The sequence below is a fragment of the Macrobrachium nipponense genome, chromosome 26, assembly GCF_015104395.2.
Source record: "Macrobrachium nipponense isolate FS-2020 chromosome 26, ASM1510439v2, whole genome shotgun sequence".
In the NCBI taxonomy this organism is placed as follows: domain Eukaryota; kingdom Metazoa; phylum Arthropoda; class Malacostraca; order Decapoda; family Palaemonidae; genus Macrobrachium; species Macrobrachium nipponense.
The window spans coordinates 31,925,319-31,947,434 of NC_087215.1; the positions used below are offsets into that span (position 1 = coordinate 31,925,319).

Below are 22,116 nucleotides of genomic sequence, written 5' to 3' on the forward strand. Positions count from 1 at the left end.
AAAAATGGAGATAATAAAAAAGTATGAAGCTGGCATGCGGTTGAGTGTGATTGCTAAGGAATACGACTGAAATCCGTCGACGATAGGCACTATCCTTAAGCAGAAGGAAGCCATCAAAGCAGCTACACCTTCCAAGGGTGTGGCTATTTTGTCCAACAAGAGGAGCAACATGCATGATGAGATGGAGAGGCTGCTTCTTCTATGGATTGAGGACAAAGAAATCGCTGGCGATACGATAACTGAGACGGCAATCTGCCAGAAGGCCAGTGCTATTTTCGGCGATTTGATTGCCCAGGCCGAAGATGTCGGAGGAGAAGGGACATCGTTGGCAACCCCAGACTTCAAAGCTTCTCGAGGGTGGTTTGATAAATTCCGTAAACGGACTGGCATCCATTCGGTGGTAAAGAAATTGAAATTTTGTAAAAAAAAAACGTAAAGTATAAAAAAGTAAAGAAAAATGTAAAATAAAAAGGGACAAAAAAAAAATTTATTTAAGTTTTTATGTAAAGTTAAGTTTTACGGTTTTGTTAATGTGTTTCGTAAAGTTTAGTTTGTATTTTGTTTCCTGGACATTTTAATGTTTTTCAATTAAGTTTGGTGTTACGTATTACATAAATTTTATCAGCCGTTTGTCCTCCTCCTCTGTCTCCCACTTCACGGAGAATAGCCTCACTCGAAAGGTAAGATTCCACGTTTTACTATATACGTACGTATGTACGTACAGTATTTCTTGTATACCATGTACACTAATACACTTTATTTACAGGTACATGTTAGTAATACGTATTAAGTTAGGTATTGAATGGTCCAAATTGTTGTATTTCATTGTTTATTGGTCAATTTAGCTTTATTATAAAATTTTACTGGGGTGTTGTAGGGCTTGGAACGAATAGGCAGTTTATAAGTAAAATGCGGTTCAAGATACGAAAAGCTCAGGTTACGAAGGCCGCCTGGGAACGGATTAATTTTGTATGTCAAGGTACCACTGTAGTGAGAAAACACGTGAAACTCATAGAAGTGGTGCTGCCTCATGATGTTATTAATCATGCAATAAAACTGAGTAGCTTACAACTCTATAAAGCAACCAAATTTTTCTTTGCATTTCCCAAAGAAGATTTAGAGGCTAGTGCAATACTCTCTCTAGCAGATTTGGCTACCCCAAAGGAAGCAGTGGCTGAAGGAGTGATAACCTAGCCGTGAATGAACATATAGACAGGAGTCTAGATTTCCACTGAAAATGGAGCCCTGAGAAGAACTGAGACTGTTTGGGTTTCCTGAACATGGCACTCTAGCTTTTGCCACTGTGGGAATGCCATACGCCTTCGTGGAAATTGTGTGCACCCCAAATCCATCTGGGATGACAATCACTTACTATTATGGACTGAGGAAGGATCCTAGTCTTTTGGCAAATCCTCCAGTAGGTGCAAGAGGCTTTGTTCCTCCTGCTTATGAATGGATTTAAATAGGAAACTTTACAGTTTATACCTAGCTTTTCTGCTTCCTTCCTTGAATTTGACTATGGAAAGTGTGGTTGCAAGAACTTCAGTAGATACTAAGACAAGGTTTTAAAGTCTTATGAAGGATGAAACTTCCTTATCAGATGAATGTTCATAAATAATATACATTTGCTCAAGTGAAAAAACCTGTTCTATGTAAGAACTGTACAATAAATGCTGATTCTTCTCTAATAAGGTCATAAAGATTTTACATTGCTATCTTGGAGATGAGCAAATTTCATAGGAGACATTTTACATTAGAATAACAACACAACCATCACAGAAATAATCTAGGTCACAACATAATTGTATATCATGTAACACAAAGATCTAATGATGTATGTATTGTACAAGGAAATGAGAAACTCATCTCATAATAATAGTACAGTACTACCCACTTAAGATCGGTAAAGCGAACATGTATAAATCACCTAGCCCATGTAAATACATAATGAACTGTGATACATCCACTGAACTCTGGTACTTGTAATGATCATGAGCACTGAGGCTTACAAACTCCAGTGAAAGAAAACACTAATTTATCATTATTCTTTTTCAAGGAGAGAGAAAGAAAAATCAAGACTAAGGACAAAAGAATTAAAGAGGGAAAATGACCCTTGAAGAAAAATAAATGAAATTGTGGTTAGCTATGGCCAGTACACACATACTGAAAACATGCATGAGAATGTATAGCAGTTATTGGTGGTATGGCCATTCTCAGGTTTGTGGGTAATTGGGGGATTGTTTTTCTTCATTATAAAGTGTCCCTTGAATAGCTGACTGCACAGATAGACCCATATAAACTGATGGGATTTGTGTAAAAACAAATTTTAAGTATGTACTGTAACATGTTTGTCACATACAGCACATTGAAAAAATATTCATCACATGAAAATCTTCCTTGAGTTATGTAGGAAGAATTGCATATTATTCCACTGTTCTAAGATTGTAAACTGTCTTAACCATTTTACCAAAAGTGGATTGTTCAATCACCAGAAAAGTAGTAGAGTACTAAACATTTTTAGCAAGAAAGAAAGCTGTCCCCATTCATCTGACTCATAATAAGAGGGGAAAAAAGCATACAAGAAATGTGTTCCAACAAAAAACACAGATTTGTTACTGTTACCATTGTCATATTCAGAGTTGCAATTAACATTTAATGACAAATAAATGGAATGGAGTAGATGACAACTGCTTAACTTGGAGAGCATTATCATTCAATAGGTTATTGTCACACTTTAACCAAAAATTCATGTTGCATTTTTTATTTCACATCTTAATGTGTGAATGGTATGCAATTCCAGCTTGCTTACTTTCTTGTGGAATACTTATTTATGTATGTAAACATGTTTGCTTATGCATTGAATAGGAACAATTTGGTTATGAATCATTAGGTGTTTCATTCTTGATATATCGTCAATAATCTTGTCTATTTCTTATAAAAATGCGAGATATTTTAGACTGGATTCTGCTTAAATGGATTATCTTTTCCGTTCTATTTTATTGCATAAGATACCTTTGGAGTTAGGCTTCAGCTTTTAATTTTACAGTGGTATTTGCAGTTTTAGTGGAATGATGCATGTCTCAATAGTATAGTGTTCTCTCCATCATCTATCACAGCCTTATTGTATGATTAAATTCAGATTTGATTGCATATATCTTCAATTTTAGTTGATTGTACCTAATGAAGCTATTTGATTTCACTGTTGAAATTTTTTTTTTGCATGGCATAACATTGCAGAGAAGTTAAGCCACTGTGGATAACATGATTATGTATATAGCATCCTTTATTTTTAAGCACTGTGTAAATGTTTGGTAATCTATTATTTTATTTGGCATTACATAACCTATCTTCATGTTGTAAAGACTTTCACTTGTCTATTTCTTGAGTAATAGTGATGGATCTCCAAGTTAAACAACAATTTTAAGCCCTATAAGCAATAATATTAATTAAGAGTTAAATTTCTAGAGAGTGGAGGTGTCTACTCATGTGGTACTGGGACAAGTGGACAGCTGGGTCAAGGAGCAGCAGAATTTGAGAGTGTGGTACCACAGCCAGTAGTGGAGACAAATTCTCATGCCATTGTATCAGTTGCAGCTGGTGACAATCATTCCTGTGCTGTTACTGGTAAGTTAACAGGCTTCTTATGCCTTGAGACACCTTTGCTTGTGTGTACTGTATTTTATGTCTAATTTCCTTTTGGAACAGGCTGATTAAAGTTGAAAAATTTAGTTTTATGATGGGCTCAAAACAGGAAGTTTATGCAAAGTTTTTTATTTATTTTTTTACAGTTTCACAAAGAAATATATAGAATGCACAAAAGAATTGTTTTGAGCATTTTAGACTATATTTCATATGGTTCATAAACATATGATATATAATTTGCATTAATGTCTACATATTTGTGCATCTTTTAAGCTTAGTTCATGAGGAACTATAGACCAGAACTGGTTTTGTCTGTACATCCTGCATTTTATATGGTACACTTGTAAAGCCCTTTCTTATATATATATATATATATATATATATATATATATATATATATATATATATATACGTATATATATATATATATAGTATATATATATATATATATATATATATATATATATTATTATATATATATATATATATATATATATATATATATATATATATATATATATATATATATATATATATATATATATATATATATATATATATATATATATATATATATATATATATATATATATATATATATATATATATATTATATATATATATATATATATATATATATATATATATATATATATATATATATATATATATATATATATATATATATATATATATATATATATATATATATATATATATATATATATATATATATATATATATATATATATATATATATATATATATATCATATATTATATATATATATTATATATATATATATATATATATATATATATATATATATATATATATATATATATATATATATATATATATATATATATATATGTATGTATGTGTGTGTACTTTATGGCATTTTGTTGTTTGTATTTGATACAGACAATGGCTATTTATTGACTTGGGGCTGTGGTCGGCATGGGAAGTTGTGTCAGGGGGAGGAAAACTTCTCGTCTCAGTTTGTTCCTGTAGTTGTACGCCGTTTACGCCATATCACAGTTGTCTTGGTAAGATTACAGTTTACTCTTATTTTCTTGATAGTAAGAGTACTGTGTACATTTTTCTTTTCTTGTAGGCAGAAAGGCTTGGAAACTGTGTCCCCATCAATACTCAAATCCTGAGAAGAGCCCAAAAATATAAACTTTTCATTAGACTATTATTGATTCAGTAGATGAAATCTCTTCATATGGAACAAGCCCACAGGGGCCATTGCCTTGAAATTCAAGCTTCCAAAGAATATGGAGTTCATTAGGAAGAAGCAAGAGGAAGTAAAGGGTAATACAGGAAGAAGAGATACCACTTATTAAAAGAAAGTAAAATAAAAGTAAAAAGAAATAAATTAATAAATAGATAGATTGTAAAACTGAATATTTCAAGATGGAAGAGAGAGGGTCTTGACCCTGTGGAAGTTAAAGATTTCATAGGAAAAAGAATAAATCAAACTTTTGTTTCACTTTAAGACAAAATCAGGAAATTAGTTTACCCCTAAGAGAATCAGTATTCTCAATGGTTGAGGAATTCATGGCCCACATAGTAGGTTGTTACATATAAACATATTTATAGAATAAAACTATACAGGTGTTCATGGTTATTGGCAGGGGTTCCGTTCCTAGCCGGGCGCCATAAAGTGAAAATCGCCATTAAGCGATGCATGAAAGTCTAAGGGAGTAAAACATACTTATGGCACTCTTATGGTGGTTATCGGCACCAAGTGTCTCAGCACCATAAGAGTGCCATAAGTATGTTTTACTCCCTTAGACTGTCATTCTTTGCTTGATGGCAATTTTCGCTTTATGGCACCCCTGATAAGGTGGCTTATGTCGCTTATGGCGCCAGTAACCAAATGTGGCGCCATAAGAAACTTATTTTTTCATTAATATTTTCGAAAACCCCCATAAAACTGAAGCACCATAGAGCGAAGCAGCCGATAACCAGGGACCACCTTTACCCGAGTTCTATATTACATAGTCATTGAATCACTCCTTTTAGAAGGAAGGCATTTTGGTAGTTGGTGAGGTGCTGTCTTTTGTTCACTGATATGCATATGATTAGCACTTTCAAACTTTTGTATTTGTTGAATGGAAGTTTATTTATAGGTTGCTTGTGGTGGTTGTCACACCATGGTTTTAGGCTACAGAAGAGAGGAAGAGGATGACACTGCTACAGAGGAGGAGGCCAAACCAACCAGGAGCAATGTTCTCAACAGCATTGCCAGAGCAAGGCGCAGGGTTACAGATGTAAGTAATGAGGGCAAGTCTTTCAGTTGCTTATCTTATTCACTTATTTCTTTAACCTTTTAGGTATTTTTTTCCTTAAAGTAATTTTCTCCTGTTCTTATTTAGGTGTAGTATTGGCAGTGTGTCTGTAGTTACTGAGAATAGAGACCATTAATTAGATTTTTAAGGTTCATTTTGATTGAATGGTATTTGTAACTTGCACAATGTATTGATATTTTGTAATTAAAATGAAACCTTACTTTCAAGATTTATTTGCTGTATCACTGTCGTATCTCCTTGTGCACTTACATGAATATAACATTAGTGTTCTTTTGTTTTGTAGAGTTTACAGACTAGGCCTATGACCTCTAATCCTTATCAGCAGGGTCCTGCAGAAGAAGTTGAAGGGGTATTGTATTTGGAAATTTATGTATTTTTCATATTGGATGGAGTTGTACTTTTATTTTTCTCTACTTCGTTTTCACTTTTTTGTGTCTGCTTTTAATTGCATGGGTTTGACATTTACCAAAATTTAGGAGTTGTTTTTTAATAGGGACATTATTGTGGAAATCTTATGTTGCTTTACCATTAGAGGTACTACAAGAAGTGATGGTGATCTGTTACTCACTTTATGCAGACAAGATTTTAGCCTCTGTAAATTTATACAGTAGTAAGAGGAGGTTGTTCTGATAAGTAGGTGATGAGAACTCAAGAAATGACTGCTGGTGTTTGCCCCCTATCTTGGTGTGTGAGAAAAACTAGACAAGTGGGTGTTAATCTTTATTTTCACCAGGCCATTGATATTCAAACAAAACTCATATTGCTGGCAGACACAAGCCAAGGACCAAGTTGAGAAAAATTTAGATTCTGTAATTTGTCTTGCAGACTCCTCACGTCAGAATCTTCAACATTTTCAGTTTATCAAATAATTGAATTTGTAGGTTGTAATTTATGTTATAAGATCAATATTTATTAAGACCAAATCCATTGAGAGTTGAGAATGTTAGCTAAACTATTCCTAAAGTACATCCAGTTGAGGTGAGCATATCTCTGGTACTTAGAAAAGTATTGAATGTCTTATAAGATAGACAGATTGCATCCTTAAGGAAGTTTATAGGATCTTTTTCTAACGTAGATTCATTATGCTTGCTATTAATTGTGTTTTGTTTAAAAAAAGTTGTTTGGAATAAGGATAACCTGTTAAAAATGTGGTACTATAATAGATATTCATAATAGTTTCATGTTATAGAGTTGAAACATAATATGGGTCTTCAAGCTTGTCTCAAAAGTGTATCGAATAACAAGAGATTACTAAGAGAACCTGAATATAGATGAAATGTCTTCTTGTTTTGGTTCTACAGATGGTAGTTGTCAGTGGTTTCATTCTTAAATCCATGTTTTGCCTTGTGCAGTGTGTTGTAAGTAGTCTTTAGGAGTCTACAAGTTATGAAAAGTAATGATGAAAGACATCCATCATAATTATTGTTATATATTTCAGTAAATGAAACTTATCCACTTGGAAAAAGCATAAAGTGGCCATTGACTTGAAATTCAAACTTCCAAAGAATGTTGGTTTCACCCTCCCACTGCAGTAGTAGTAACTGTTCATGATACAGAGTTAGTGATTTTTCATCGCCCGGGGTTGGGGGCGGCATCTAACCCGCCACATCTGAGCAGCATGCCACAATACTAGCCACCATACCAGGCATCTTTCACTATTCTGTTTTCATTGCCTTCTCCCCAATTGGTCACCCAAATTCATCTTTCTCCATTTCTTTCCCATTGGTTAAAAATAAACCTTGTGTTTCTGCCTTGTTAGAATTTGGAGATTTTAATCAGTGTTCTGAAGAACTAGACCAGGCAGGAATGCTATGGACAGAAGAAGCATGGGAAGAGCAAATTAGATTTATAAAGTTATGAAGAGAAATTCTGACAGAAGAGAGGGTAGACAACAAGTAAGATGTTTAAATCTGCAATGGGAAAGTTGGTAGAGAGGAGTAGACAGGTCAGTTGAGACAGCTAAACCTTATGTAGAAGGTTTGATAGAAGAACTTTTCCAAGACAAATTAGATATCTAAACATATAAAGGGAAAGTCTGGCATAAGATATTAGTCAAGATAATGCTGATTATCGTAAACTAATTTAGCAACACAATAGGGTAGTATAATGAGACCAGTGATTCACATAACTATACTAGTTTTTTTTTCATCTGTCCACCTGCCTGTGGTGTTTGCGCATGGTAACACTGTGTCCCGGGCTTTAAATAGTTACACTATGTATAAGTTTTAGGTAAATAAAAGGATATCTGGGTGTACATTTGCTCCTGAAAAGTGTTTTAATAATTAACTGTATGTGAATTACACCGTTAATATTCGAAATAGGATATTGTTATTATCGTTAAATGTAAGCTGCCTTTTCGGGATGGTGAATGGAACAGCCAGACGCAGTGGCGGGAAAATTGCTTCTCTCGCTGTTCACTACGGCAAGATGTCAACTTTATTGGACCACACCTATTCTGCTACTAAGCTACGTGTTACTTCATTACACGTAAGTATATCAGTATATACTTTGATTTTTATAGAGAGCGTTTTAGCACTTTTCCCCCACTGCATCTGGCTGTTCCATTCACCACCCCGAAAAGGCAGCTTACATTCAACAATAATAACAATATCCTATTTTGAATATTTACGGTGTGATTTGCATACAGTAAATTATTAAAACACTTTTCAGGTGCAAATGTACACCCAGATATCCTTTTATTTACCTAAAACTTACACATAGCATAACTATTTAAATACCGGGACGCAGTGTTACCATGCGCATCACCACAGGCGGGTGGACAGATGGAAAAAAAGTGAGTATAGACATAGTGTTTACTGGAAAGGTTCATTCTGAAAAGAAAAAAAGAATGTAGAGGAAGATAAAGTTAAAGACATTAACAGCCAGGTTGGAAGAGACCAGACAAGAGGGACTGGATGAAAGTACATGGCAGAAAGCAGTGCAGCTGGGCCCAAAGAGATGCTGCAATGAACTTTAGAATCACCTACAGGTAGTCCCTGGTTATTGGCAGCCTCGGTTATCGGCAATCCGGTTTTATGGCGCTTATCTAGTGATGATGATAATTGAATTTTTGGTGCCGATTCTCGCTTATCGGTGCAGAGCCTCGGTTATTGGTGGTGCAGAGCCTCAGCTGTCGGCTCTGATAACCGGGGATCGGTGCTATCATCACCTATTTTCAGTTATTGTCATGCCGTTTGGAATGGAACCCTCGCCAATAAACAGAGACTGCATGTACAATGCTCATCACAGTGTGCAAAGCAGAGGTGATAAAAATGGCCCACTTCTTAAATTTTAGATAGTAAAACAAGTTAAAGTATAGTGCATAAGGAAATATTTCCAGGACTTCTAGAAGAATAGCAAAGCCGTCTGGCTAGTACAGTTAGTAATGAGATGACCTCATAATCTTGGGGACCAGCGTTCGCTCCTCATCAAGGGGTGAATAGTGAGACTGTCTATTGGATGCTTACTGCCATGAGTGACGTCATGGTGGGGGGTTGGGGTTACCCAGCTGACGTCCGTTCAAGAGGCAATAGCCTGTGGGAGGACTGAAACCATTTAACTTTAACTTTAATTGAGGATGAATTTGATGCTGATACTTTGTGATACTCTGTACAAAAGTAACATACTGTACATATATGAAATAATTATTGATTTCGCCCTCCTAATGGAACAGTAAAGCAGTTTTTTTTTTTTATACTAGTAGGAAACATGAAATTTTTTAAGGGAGAGATTAGAGAGAGAGAGAGAGACGAGAGAGAGAGAGGATAGAGGAGAGAGTAGATAAGAGAGGATGAGAGATGAGAGAGAGAGAGAGAATATTTGCAGTATACCATACTTGAATAGCTGGTCATTTATCTAAGATTATAACCCGTGGGTTCTTCAGTTTTCCTTGATGTGGGTGATAATTTAAGATTTACATAATAGAATAAGTATGGATATATTTATGTATTTTGGCTGTTATTTTATTGCAATGCATGTGTTGTCTTTTGAATTTGTACTTTTTTTTGTACATAAATGAAGGATATGCAGTGTCATTGAATTTTGTAAAATTTACACCAGATATCTTGTATTTATTTTATAATTTATTGATTCGTTTAGTTATTCTGTGTTTAATTTGGAATCCAGTGTGTAAACCAGACCAGATTTTCATTAATGAGAAAGGGAAATAATCTGATATATTACAGTGAGCCTTTTTGATTAGTGTGCTATCGTGCACATTCTGTGGTCAGGAAATTTATCAATTCCATTATGTTGAAACTTGGCTTAGTAAACTGATTGTGTGTTAAAGTGTTCTGTGATTACCAATATGCATGTTTAGCCCACTTGGGAAAGGTAATCTTTTCGTCAGCACTGAACATTGGTAAGCATCTTCCTTATAATTTGTTACTCATTGGTAGAGCTTCAAAGAAGTTTGTTGAGTGAGGAGAAAGTGGGTCAACCCTTAGTTCTCACAATTTATGAGACATGATGATTTCAAGAAATCAGACATATTTTGATTAAGTATTTGTATTAATATTTACAACAGCAAATAAATTAAGAAGTAAAACTTGCTATTTTCTAAGGAGCATATCTCAAAAGGCAAGTACAGTAAGTGTAATATATAATATATCACATAAGTGTTATTACAGTACAGTAATTATTGATTGTTTTATATTTCATAATTAAACAATTTGTAAAAAATTGTGTGCGCTGTTTTCAATTCTACATAGAAGTGACGCCTATGACAAAATTCTGCATCTTTTATGTTTTCATATATCATGAAAGGTACTCTTGCTTGGTGTTTTTATGTGTTGAGTTTGCTCACTCTGTGGTAACCACTGCATACTCGGTGTGTGATCTGTACTATTTAATTTTGAGTAAGAGAAATCTGTATAGTGTTGGTTTTTATCAAATACATATGCATTGTTGTAACACCTGTTATGTTATGTGGTCACTGTGAAAGAAAATATTTGCCATTGACTAGACCAGCATTGAGATAATCATTTCTCTTTACAGGGAGCTTTGCCCCCTCTGAAGTCTGTTGGGCTACCCCCAATTAAACATGCTGTCCTTCCCACTGTACCAGACACAGAGGATGTTTTGGAAGAGCAAGAAATCACTGATGTTCTTCAGGTATAGTATATATACTTGGCTGTATGTCTTTCTTGGAATTTTTTAGTTTTTAGCAGTATGATTTGGTGTCAAACCAAATGATAAAACCTCTGCCTTGTTCGTCACCAGCCCATTAGTAGTCAGCTCTGAGCTTTCAATTGTGGTCTGTAATTGAAGGCTCAGTATGATTGGTGGGTTGGAAAACTTCTGTTATGTTGTAAAAACTTTGTGTTCGCAATTGAATATCATGTAAGTTTTACATGAGAATAAACAATTTAGAAAATCTGGACATTTCAAAATGTGACCATGAAGCATTTTAAACTTTTAAGTGAATTTGGTCCTGTTCAAATCGTTAGTTAAAGTGCTCATAACCTGGTTTTACAAAATAATGCAATATACTCATACAGTGGAACCCTGTATTTAGGGGGATGCCTACCAGACCCCCCGCAAATAATTAAAATCTGCGAATACTCAAAACCCTCTTTAAAAATGCTTATAACTGCCTATCTTGAAAGTTCAAATACCAAATGTACACCTTAAATAGCATCCTACATCAAGTAAACCTAAAATTATCATCCTATTACTGTATTAATCTTTGAAATTATATTATTAATATCGTTTCAAATTCATCTTAAACATTAGTAGTACCCTTAACGATATATACATAAGAACTTCTAACCCTTCCAACCAAAACAGAGAGTGAGTGAGTCACCACTATGACATATCTTGTGCCAGGTAAGAGAGAGAGAGAGAGAGAGAGAGAGAGTTTATCCTTTAATCTCTCAGGAATGTTAACCCTCCTGCACACAGGCCAAAAATATAAGGGTGTAAGGTACACGACTTTCCCCCCCGGGCCAAAATGAGCACATGCATGGAAAAGTTTTTGGTAAAATTCGGTACATCTGAACTATAACTGATATACGCTTCTGGTTAGTGTTGTTATGTCAGAAAATGATTTAATTATTTCCTAAAGCAATCAAAACATGTTTACAAGGCTTAGAAATAATAAAAACAATGTGATGAACATGAAATTTTTAAGAAAAATTGTAGTTTTTAGGAAATAATCATGAAAAGATAATGATTAGGTTTGGGGAGTTTGTTTTATACCTAAATTGTGTAGAAATGTTTGATCTTTCATGTGGAAGCAGTAATTTTGCTTAATTGTTTTGCTAATGAGCTGTAATTGATTAAAAAATGCTAATTTTTTACAGAGTGCAATTTTCAGACTTTCCAACCTACTTATATTGATGTTTTGTATCGTAGCTAAGTAAGCTAGTGGCATTGGGTTTGCGTTTTCTTTGAGATTCATCATCTGTCGACCCAATGGCAGCAAATATGTTTTCTATGATTGACATGTTTTTTCATGAATTTTTCCCAAAAATAACTTACATATGACGCACCCGGCATGTTATCTTTGCACTTATGGACAAAATTTATTGACACACTACGTGTCATCAGATTGCAAGAGGGTTAATCTATTTCTCTTTATTAGTGACTGACAACAAAACAATTTATATGTTTGTTTTTTGCCTTCCAAAGATATGCATAGGTGTTAATACCGATTGGTTAAAACCAAGAGACCCAATATGTACATATCTTTTCGTGAGAGAGAGAGAGAGAGAGAGAGAGAGAGAGAGAGAGAGAGAGAGAGAGAGAGAGAGAGAGAGAGAGAGAGATTTTCATTATGTGCTTTCATTGCCAAGTTGGCAACACTGACCATCCAACCTTTGCTGTGATGTTTCTTGACATTTGTGACAGGCTTACCCTCCCTCCTCTTTCCAAGTCTTTGGCAAAAAGATGAGGGATGATATGTATTCCTTTAAAATTTTACATATAGAATCTTACTAATTCATTATACGTATAGTGTTTTCTTTAATGAATTGATATTAGTGCAGTTTATATTAATATTAATATTTGAAAATTAGTAAATTATTTATCATACAAAAAATATATATCTCAGTTATTTATTATCATTTAATTTTATTATTCAAATATACGTTATTAATCAGTATCAATATATACGTATATAATAATTAGTAAATAATTTTTTATCATAAGAATGTATTTAGTCATGAAAATAACATCAAAGTACACTAATTAGTGATATTTACTAATGTAGAAGACCAAGAATTGCTGAATTTTTTGTGAATAATTTATAGATAGGCCAAACAGAAAAACTCCATGAATAGATGAGTCCGTGAATCTTGATAATGCGAATACCGGGGGTTGACTATATTAGTGTTTGTAGGAATATTTATTAAGCCTTTGAAGAATTTATCCTAAACTTTTTGTAGAAATAAACTGTCACATTTGACATTCATTACTTATTAAAGTTCATCCTGAAGGTGTTAAATCTTGCAAGGTGTGGGTATTTTGTCCTAGGAATGGCTTGCCTAAATATTTGGATGATCATTTACTTTACTAAATGGTTCACTAATGGTGAGCTGTTATAAACCTAAATTAGAATATTGTAAAAATTGTCCTGTTGGATTGGGAGCAAAGTCATTTAAGAGATTGAGATTTCAGTACATATGCTATGGGTTAGAATTTTTTTAATAGCCACAATAACCTACTATAGGACCCTTAGGCATATAAGGTCCCTTGACCTGCCAATTTCAGTAGGGAGTACAGTTGATCCCCAGTATTTGTGGGGGTCAGGAACCACAACCACTTACAATAAGCGAAAATCTGCGATAAATTGTTACCCCCTCTAAAAATGCTTATAACTGCCTATTTTAATAGCTCATACACCAAATATACCTTGAAATAAAATGCTTATAACTGGCTATTTTAATAGCTCAAATACAAATATACTTTAAAATAGCATCTTAAACGACTTCAGTATCGTTTCAAAGACATCTTACAACATTACACTTAACAATACAGTAGTAGTAGTACTTCAGACTTCGAACTTAATCCATTCCAGAAGCCTGGTTGAAATGTGATCTGTTCTAAATATAAAATTAATATCCCCTTAAATAATAAAGGGATTCAGGATAATTTGTTCCAGCCAACTCAAAAAGTCCCCTTTTAAATTTTTTTCTATTGTTAATCTGTTCAAAAGTTAAATTAAGAATGTGAAGTAATAAAACAGTAGTACATTATATGAAGTAAAATTTTTGAAAATTTTTTTCAGTGTACGATTTATGAACTGTGTGGTAAAAATGGTGCTTGGCTGGCTGGGATGGAGGGAGGGGAGAGAGGAATTCTTTGAGGAAACCAAAATGGTTGCAGTAGGCAAAGGTTGATAACAAAATCAGTTTTATTCATATTTTACAAGGATAATCAAAGGTATCGATAGTGTGTGGATGAGAGAGAGAGAGAGAGAGAGAGAGAGAGAGAGAGAGAGAGAGAGAGAGAGAGAGAGAGAGAGAGAGAGAGAGAATGATTGTTGGTGTATTTATGCTTGGATCTTAAGTGCAAGAAAGAGATTGACCGTTGGCAAACAGCAGAATTTAAAATAAACATGAGGATTTTGCAAACAAATAAGTAATAAGTAAAGAATGCAAATAAGAAAAGGAGAGAGATTAAATAACTTTTTACAAGGAAGTCTTTTAAACAAACAATCGAAGGCAGCAGAAGTTGAACATGCCACCAGTGTGTTTATTATGGAGCTGAGTTACTTATCAGTGCTAAAATATCATAAAAATCAATTGTCACTCGATAGAAGTGATTTGGGCAAATCAAGTGTAAGTGAAAGAAACAGGCGAATAATCATCCCATCCCAGCTGATAAGTCAGTGGGAAGGAGACCCCCGTCTCCCACCCATAACCCACCACTATCCCTTCCCTCACCTCCCTTCTTTATCGTCTCACTCAGCACACCAAACACTGGCTCAAGTGAGACTTCTTTTATTTTTTATTACTGTAGTATTGCATTTGATTCTTTTCATGTTTTATCATTATGTTAGATTTATTTTGAAATAACATTTTTTTTAATGTGAATTGGTACTGCTTTTACATACATACTATAGTAAAGATTTTAGTGTCTCTTCTCCTTATCTCCTCAACAATATCACAATGCCTGATAACTTAGAATCATACATAATATTATTCCTTAAAAATATAAATGCTCCCTCCCTCTATCACAAGTTAGGTGTGCATCACCACAATGATCGCTTCAGACACACTATCCCCCACTAACTGTTTTTCATTGATCCACACCAACAACAGCTTTTCAACATTTTCCACTAGTTGTGATCTCTGTTTCGATAATGACGTGACCCCTTTCGCAACATCAGCTGCCTTGATTTCATGTTTCTTTGCTAGGATAGAGCTGATTGTTGACACTGACTTGCCTTACATCCTAGCAAGATTAGCTGTATGTGCACCACTTTCATTTTTAACTACAAGTTCTTTTTTGAATTCAATCATATTTCTGGTTTTTTTTTTTTTTTACCGAAGGGCTGGCACTTGCAACTTTCTTTGGCCCCATGATGGCTTCTTTGCAAAGAGTTTTAACAACAAAATTAGCACAAAACAAAACAAACACGTGCAGTGATGTGGACTACGAGCGCAATGTTGTTTTTCAATGAGAAACAAAGCCATAATGGGTCACGAGAGAAGATGGGATGCTTTGTTTGGGCACTTGATATGAGGCCTGGTCACAATCTGGGCCCCAGGTGGAGCATTTCCGAGTACAAAAACTGAGGAAACGTATGATAACTGAAATAAAATTTCGTAGAAAAAGTCTACGAAAATCGAAACGTAAGAAAAGAGAGGCGTACAAAAACCAAAGTTTGACTGTACGTTTAAAAGTATTTATTCTCCGTAAGTTTAATGTGTGGGTTTAAGCACTCTTCCCACTACTTTTGAAGTTGGTTGAGCACAGGATAATTACACACGCAAGACCATAGGGATTACTTAATGATACAAATGTGAAAAATTTGATTCAAGTACATGTGTAGCATTTTAAAAGGATATCTCAAATGTAGTTGGCAGATTTAAATAACAGGTAGCCCTTTAGTCCCAAGGGTACTGGTTATGAGGGATTTTACTATAATAACAATAGTAATACATAATGATAATACATAAAATTTTATAAAATGTTGGTAATATTAGAGTAATATGGAATATATATGTCTAGGTACAGTACAGGTAGTCAACAGTGTATCAGCAAACATTAGCCTTCCAGATACTTAACTATTGCATATAAGACCTCAGAGTAAATTTCAGCTTTTTTTATGGAGGGGGATCCAATGTTCATATGCCATCTTTTACTGTATTTGGTTGTTTAAAATTTTTTGATACATTTTCCACTGTACTTTGAAATTTGAAAGGCATATATGTGTTTATACCATCAAAATTTTTTCTGTGGTTTACAGATTCCTAGCGAATCAATGGAGAATGGCCTGATTCAGGAAAATAAAACCAGTGATGATGAGGACAATGCAGCAAAGGCTAAAGAGAAAGATTCCATTCCACCCCAAAAGAAAGGTTTGTCTTTGTAGTTAGTATAGGCCTTACAGCTGTGTAGTGTGTGTATATTTTATAGCAGTACCCCATGCTTTAGGTGAATTACCTTAATAACTATTTTTTATGGTTTATCAATTACTACCACTGCTATGGCTCCATCAAGCATTGCTGTTTTTTTGTATGCAATGTATGCTGTCCCCTCCTTGCACCACCTCCACCTCTCTTCACCAGTACCGCAGCCTGCCCAGACTCTGTGTCTCCAAAGGCTTCAGTCCTGGGCTTTTTCTTCAAACTCAGTTATTTTGCATTTATGTAGGTCACGTTTCACATAGACAGAATATAGCAAAAGTAGTCTTCTTTCACCTTTTCTCTTCCCACTGTATTTTCTAGTTAAGCTGCACTGAAGTAGGTGGTTTATCTCTCTGAGCATGCAAGCATATCAATTTGTATATCACATTATAAATTGTGTTCCTGGTGTTTGTGTATGATTAGGACAAATATTTCTCATGAAACTTCTTTAAAATATAATTCCTCGCTGATTAGTTATAGAATAAAGAAAGTCTACCACTTAAGGTATTCTGATATTGCAAGTTGAGCCAATTTCAATAGACTTTGCTGTGATCATTCCAATGTACATAATACGTATGTACTGTCGTAGTATATTTCTAACATCACTTTTCATATTAATTGTTGATATTTGTATACTATTGAAGATGTGACTGGATCTTCTTAGTATTATTTTATCACAGTAGTTAGTATTTAGTAGAACAGTGGGCCCCCCGTATTCGCGTTCTCCGGATTCGCGGACTCACACATTCGCAAATTTCTCTCGGGAACGTTTTCCCACATTATTCACGGAAAATTCACACATTCGCAGTATTTTTCTATGAGAAATATCCACAAATTCCTTGTTTTTTTGATCAATTTCATCTTAAAATGCACTTTTTGTGATAAAACTATTAAAAAAACCAAGTATGAAAATTGTTAGTGGTTTTTCTTGAGTTTTAACTAACAAAATAGGCTGTTTATAGCGTTTTTATAGGGGTTCCAAACATTCGCGGGTTCTAACTACGTATTCACGGGGGCGTCTGGTATGCATCCCCCATGAATACGGGGGGACCACTGTATATATAAATTTAGATGTCCGTTGTTTGAAAGTTGCGGGTTACACATTGGAGAACAGTATTAGCTTCATTATCATACAACCACAATAGCAGAATAATTGTCTGCATCCAATTGTTCTTTCAGGTGGCCGCCTTGCACGTTTTTTTGGTAGCCTTGGAAAGAAGAAAACTTCATCGGTAGTCGAGACCTTTGTTATTACAGAAGCTGAAGAAGATGAAACACCAGAAGTTAATAATGTTGGATCTTATCCTCTTGAAAAAGATACACATTTAGGTTAGTGAATTAAGTGGTCTAGCAAACTTGTCCAGAAAGTGCTCTCATAAACTTGGAACAGACTGTAGGATTAAGATGTGAGCCGTAAAACCAAGAGACAAGGAATGTACAGGGGAGGCCTGCAAAATTGGTAACTAAGTAGCAAATATGTCATTAAGGCACAATGCAAAAGGTTTGGGCTTGGTACTGCAGAACACTGCCACTCGCAGCAAAAATAGAACAGAAAACATTAAGAAATTGCAGTATAAGATTTAAAAATAATGTTCTAGAATGAATTTTTCTTTTTTGAATATGTAATTCAAGACCACTTTCAAGGTAATATAATGCATGTAATGTATTTTTTGTAGATCAAAGTTCTTCAATATTAAATGTTAATGGCTCATAATGCCAAATTCATAGGTGAAAGAGGTCTTATCCATGACAAATCTGTCTTCAGTATCTTTTCTGTAGCTATTTAGAAAGTGCTTTAATAAAACTGTTCCACTGAGACACTGCCATGAATTTGGCATCAATTCTGTTTGCTCTTTAACCTGTTTTTAACATTTGTAATTCTTTCTATTTATGTTGTAACCTTTTTAGTTTTTTTTATTCTTTTGATTGGTTTTGACATTACTGAAGTAAGTCTTTTGAAGAGAATATATGTATATCTCAGACTTTGGTGTTCGTTAGTGGCATTTCTTAAAATCTGTCCATGTGCCATTGAATGCATTCTATGACAAAATATATTGCCACAGTGCTACAAGGCATGGCATATGTTAGCAAATTCTTATATCAAGTCTGAGCATCTCAGTGGTATATTTTTGATGGTTTTCATGAACATTAATTACCCTACACAATTGAATGTGAAGTTCCTTTGTATAATGTTTCATTAATACTAATGTGATTGAGAGTATAGTGGTCTTTAATATAATTTGGTAAAACTTTGTATTTATCACTTTAGTAAAATGATGGACCATCTTTATTCTTAACATTTAGATCAGTTTTCCCTTTCTGTAGATTGAAGTGAAGTGACAACAGTCAGTTAAAAATAGAATGAGATCTCTCTTTTCCAGAGTCTATAGAAGATCGTCTTAATGAAGCAGGATTGGAGAACAAGAGAGATGTGGTGGAAGCCTTTGCTGATAATGATGTGGGTTCATCTTCATCTAAAGGAAAACCTGACCACAAGCAGGTACCTACATATAATGTATTTCTAGAAACTCTCTGATTTTCACTTTTAAAAGGGGAAAAATTCATGCCTTGTTCATACAAATACATTACTCTTAAATATCCTTTCCATGGAAACAGGGCCCAGCCACACCAATTTAATAGATCTTAAAAGGGGAAACACACTGCTGTGCATGCCCAGACCACACCACTATTTCACAAGTTATTTTTTGCTCTGGGTTTTGGTTTGGGATTTGGATGTACCATTGATGTTTTCATCCTTTCTTTTCAACAATTATTTTGAATAATTTTGAGGTGTTGTGCTTAGGGCATTTGAATGTTTTCACATAATTCTGTGTTAATTTACTTCTAGTTAGAGGATTTTAACTTCTATGAGTATGTACTTGCTTCTTTCTTGAGTTTGTCTTTTGATCTTAAGACCCCTGTTCTTTTATTTGTAGTTTTTCTATAATTTTCATGATTCTGGGAGTATCCTGTAATTTTGGCATGTAATTTTGTTTTGTTATTTGCAGTTTTAGAATAATGTTTTGTGCAGTATTTTTGCCTTTATTTAGTGTAGGAGCTTACTAGATTGAACTTTTGCATTTTTATTAATCTTTATTGGTTTATAGGTATTTTATTTAATATCGACCCAATGGCGGCAACTATGTTTTCTATGATTTACATGTTTTTTTCATGAATTTTTCCCAAAAATAACTTACATATGACGCGCCCGGCACGTCATCTTTGCACTTATGGAGAAAATTTATTGACACACTATGTGTCATCAGATCGCGAGAGGGTTAATCTATTTCTCTTTATTAGTGACTGACAACAAAACAGTTTATATTTTTGTTTTTTGCCTTCCAAAGATATGCATAGGTGTTATTACCAATTGGTTAAAACCAAGAGACCCAAATTAGCAGTATGGACATATCTTTTCCTGAGAGAGAGAGAGAGAGAGAGAGAGAGAGAGAGAGAGAGAGAGAGAGAGAGAGAGAGAGAGAGAGAATAGCAGAACAACTCCAGCATTGTATCACAAATCACCATGCACCCAAATGGATGACCACAGGAAGAACATCCGTAGTATAAAAAGACAAGAGTAAGGGAAATATAGCCAGTAACTACAGGCCTATCACCTACCTACCAATAATGTGGAAGTTACTAACAGGTATCATCAGTGAAAGGCTATACAACTACCTAGAGGATACAACACCATCCCCCACCAGCAGAAAGGCTGTAGAAGGAAGTGTAGGGGCACAAAAGACCAGCTCCTGATAGACAAAATGGTAATGAAGGACAGTAGGAGAAGGAAAACCAACCTAAGCATGGCATGGATATACTATAAGAAAGCCTTCAACATGATACCACACACATGGCTAATAGAATGCCTGAAAATATATAGGGGAGAGGAAAACACCATCAGCTTCCTCAAAAATACAATGTGCAATTGGAATACAATAGTACTTACAACATCTGGAATAAGACTAGCAGAGGTTAATATCTGGAGAGCGATCTTCCAGGGTGACTCACTGTCCCCACTACTCTTCGTAGTAGCCATGATTTCCATGACAAAAGTACTGCAGAAGATGGATGCTGGGTACCAACTCAAGAAAAGAGGCAACAGAATTTACCATCTGATGTTCATGGACGACATCAAGCTGTATGGTAAGAGCATCAAGGAAATAGATACCCTAATCCAGACTGTAAGGATTGTATCTGGGCACATCAGGATGGAGTTTGGAATAGAAAAATGTTCCTTAGTCAACATACAAAAGGGCAAAGTAACAAGGACTGAAGGGATAAAGCTACCAGATGGGAACAACATCAAACACATAGATGAGACGGGATACAAATACTTGGGAATAATGGAAGGAGGGGATATAAAGCACCAAGAGATGAAGGACATGATCAGGAAAGAATATATGCAGAGACTCAAGGCGATACTCAAGTCAAAACTCAACGCCGGAAATATGATAAAAGCCATAAACACATGGGCAGTGCCAGTAATCAGATACAGCGCAGGAATAGTGGAATGGACGAAGGCAGAACTTCGCAGCAGAGACCAGAAAACAAGAAAACATGACAATACACAAAACACTACACCCAAGAGCAAATATAGACAGACTATACATAACACGAAAGGAAGGAGGGAGGGGACTACTAAGCATAGAGGACTGCGTCAACATCGAGAACAGAGCACTGGGGCAATATCTGGAAACCAGTGAAGACGAGTGGCTCAAGAGTGCATGGGAGGGACTGATAAAAGTAGACGAAGACCCACAAATATACAGAGACAAGAGAATGACAAGCAGAACAGTGGAATGGTACAACAAACCAATGCACAGAGAAAACTTGAGACGGACCAAAGAACTAGCCAGCGATGACACGTGGCAATGGCTACTGAGGGGAGAGCTCAAGAAGGAAACTGAGGGAATGATAACAGCGGCACAAGGTCAGGCCCTAAGAACCAGATATGTTCAAAGAACGATAGATGGAAATAACATTTCTCCCATATGTAGGTAGTGCAATACAAAAAATGAAACCATAAACCCCATTGTAAGCAAATGTCCAGCACTTGCACAGAACCAGTACAAAAAGAGGCATGATTCAGTAGCAAAAGCCCTCCGCTGGAGCCTGTGCAAGACAACACCAGCTACCTTGGAGTAATAAGTGGTACGAGCACCAACCTGAAGGAGTGATAGAAAACGATCAGGGAAAGATCCTCTGGGACTATGGTATCAGAACAGATAGGGTGATACGTGCAAATAGACCAGACGTGACGTTGATTGACAAAATCAAGAAGAAAGTATCACTCATTGATGTTGCAATACCATAGGACACCAGAGTTAAAGAGAAAGAGAGGGGAAAAATGGATAAGTATCAAGACCTGAAAATAGAAATAAGAAGGATATGGGATATGCCAGTGGAAATTGTACCCATAATCATAGGAACACTAGGCACGATCCCAAGATCCCTGAAAAGGAATCTGGAAAAACTAGAGGGTGAAGTAGCTCCAGGACTCATGCAGAAGAGTGTGATCCTAGAAATGGCACACATAGTAAGAAAAGTGATGGACTCCTAAGGAGGCAGGATGCAATCCGGAA

General features: G+C 35.0%; 1 protein-coding gene across 1 annotated transcript in view; it reads left to right on the forward strand.

Annotated features, from left to right (window-relative positions):
- Positions 1-22,116, forward strand: part of LOC135200156 (X-linked retinitis pigmentosa GTPase regulator-like) — a 94,939-nt gene that overhangs the window by 64,550 nt on the left and 8,273 nt on the right. Inside the window, exons 5-12 of the mRNA XM_064228505.1 lie at positions 3,466-3,624; positions 4,567-4,691; positions 5,781-5,921; positions 6,244-6,309; positions 10,956-11,072; positions 16,375-16,486; positions 17,714-17,863; positions 18,916-19,034. Coding sequence (XP_064084575.1) covers positions 3,466-3,624; positions 4,567-4,691; positions 5,781-5,921; positions 6,244-6,309; positions 10,956-11,072; positions 16,375-16,486; positions 17,714-17,863; positions 18,916-19,034 — 989 coding nt within the window. The remainder of the gene's footprint in view (positions 1-3,465; positions 3,625-4,566; positions 4,692-5,780; positions 5,922-6,243; positions 6,310-10,955; positions 11,073-16,374; positions 16,487-17,713; positions 17,864-18,915; positions 19,035-22,116) is intronic.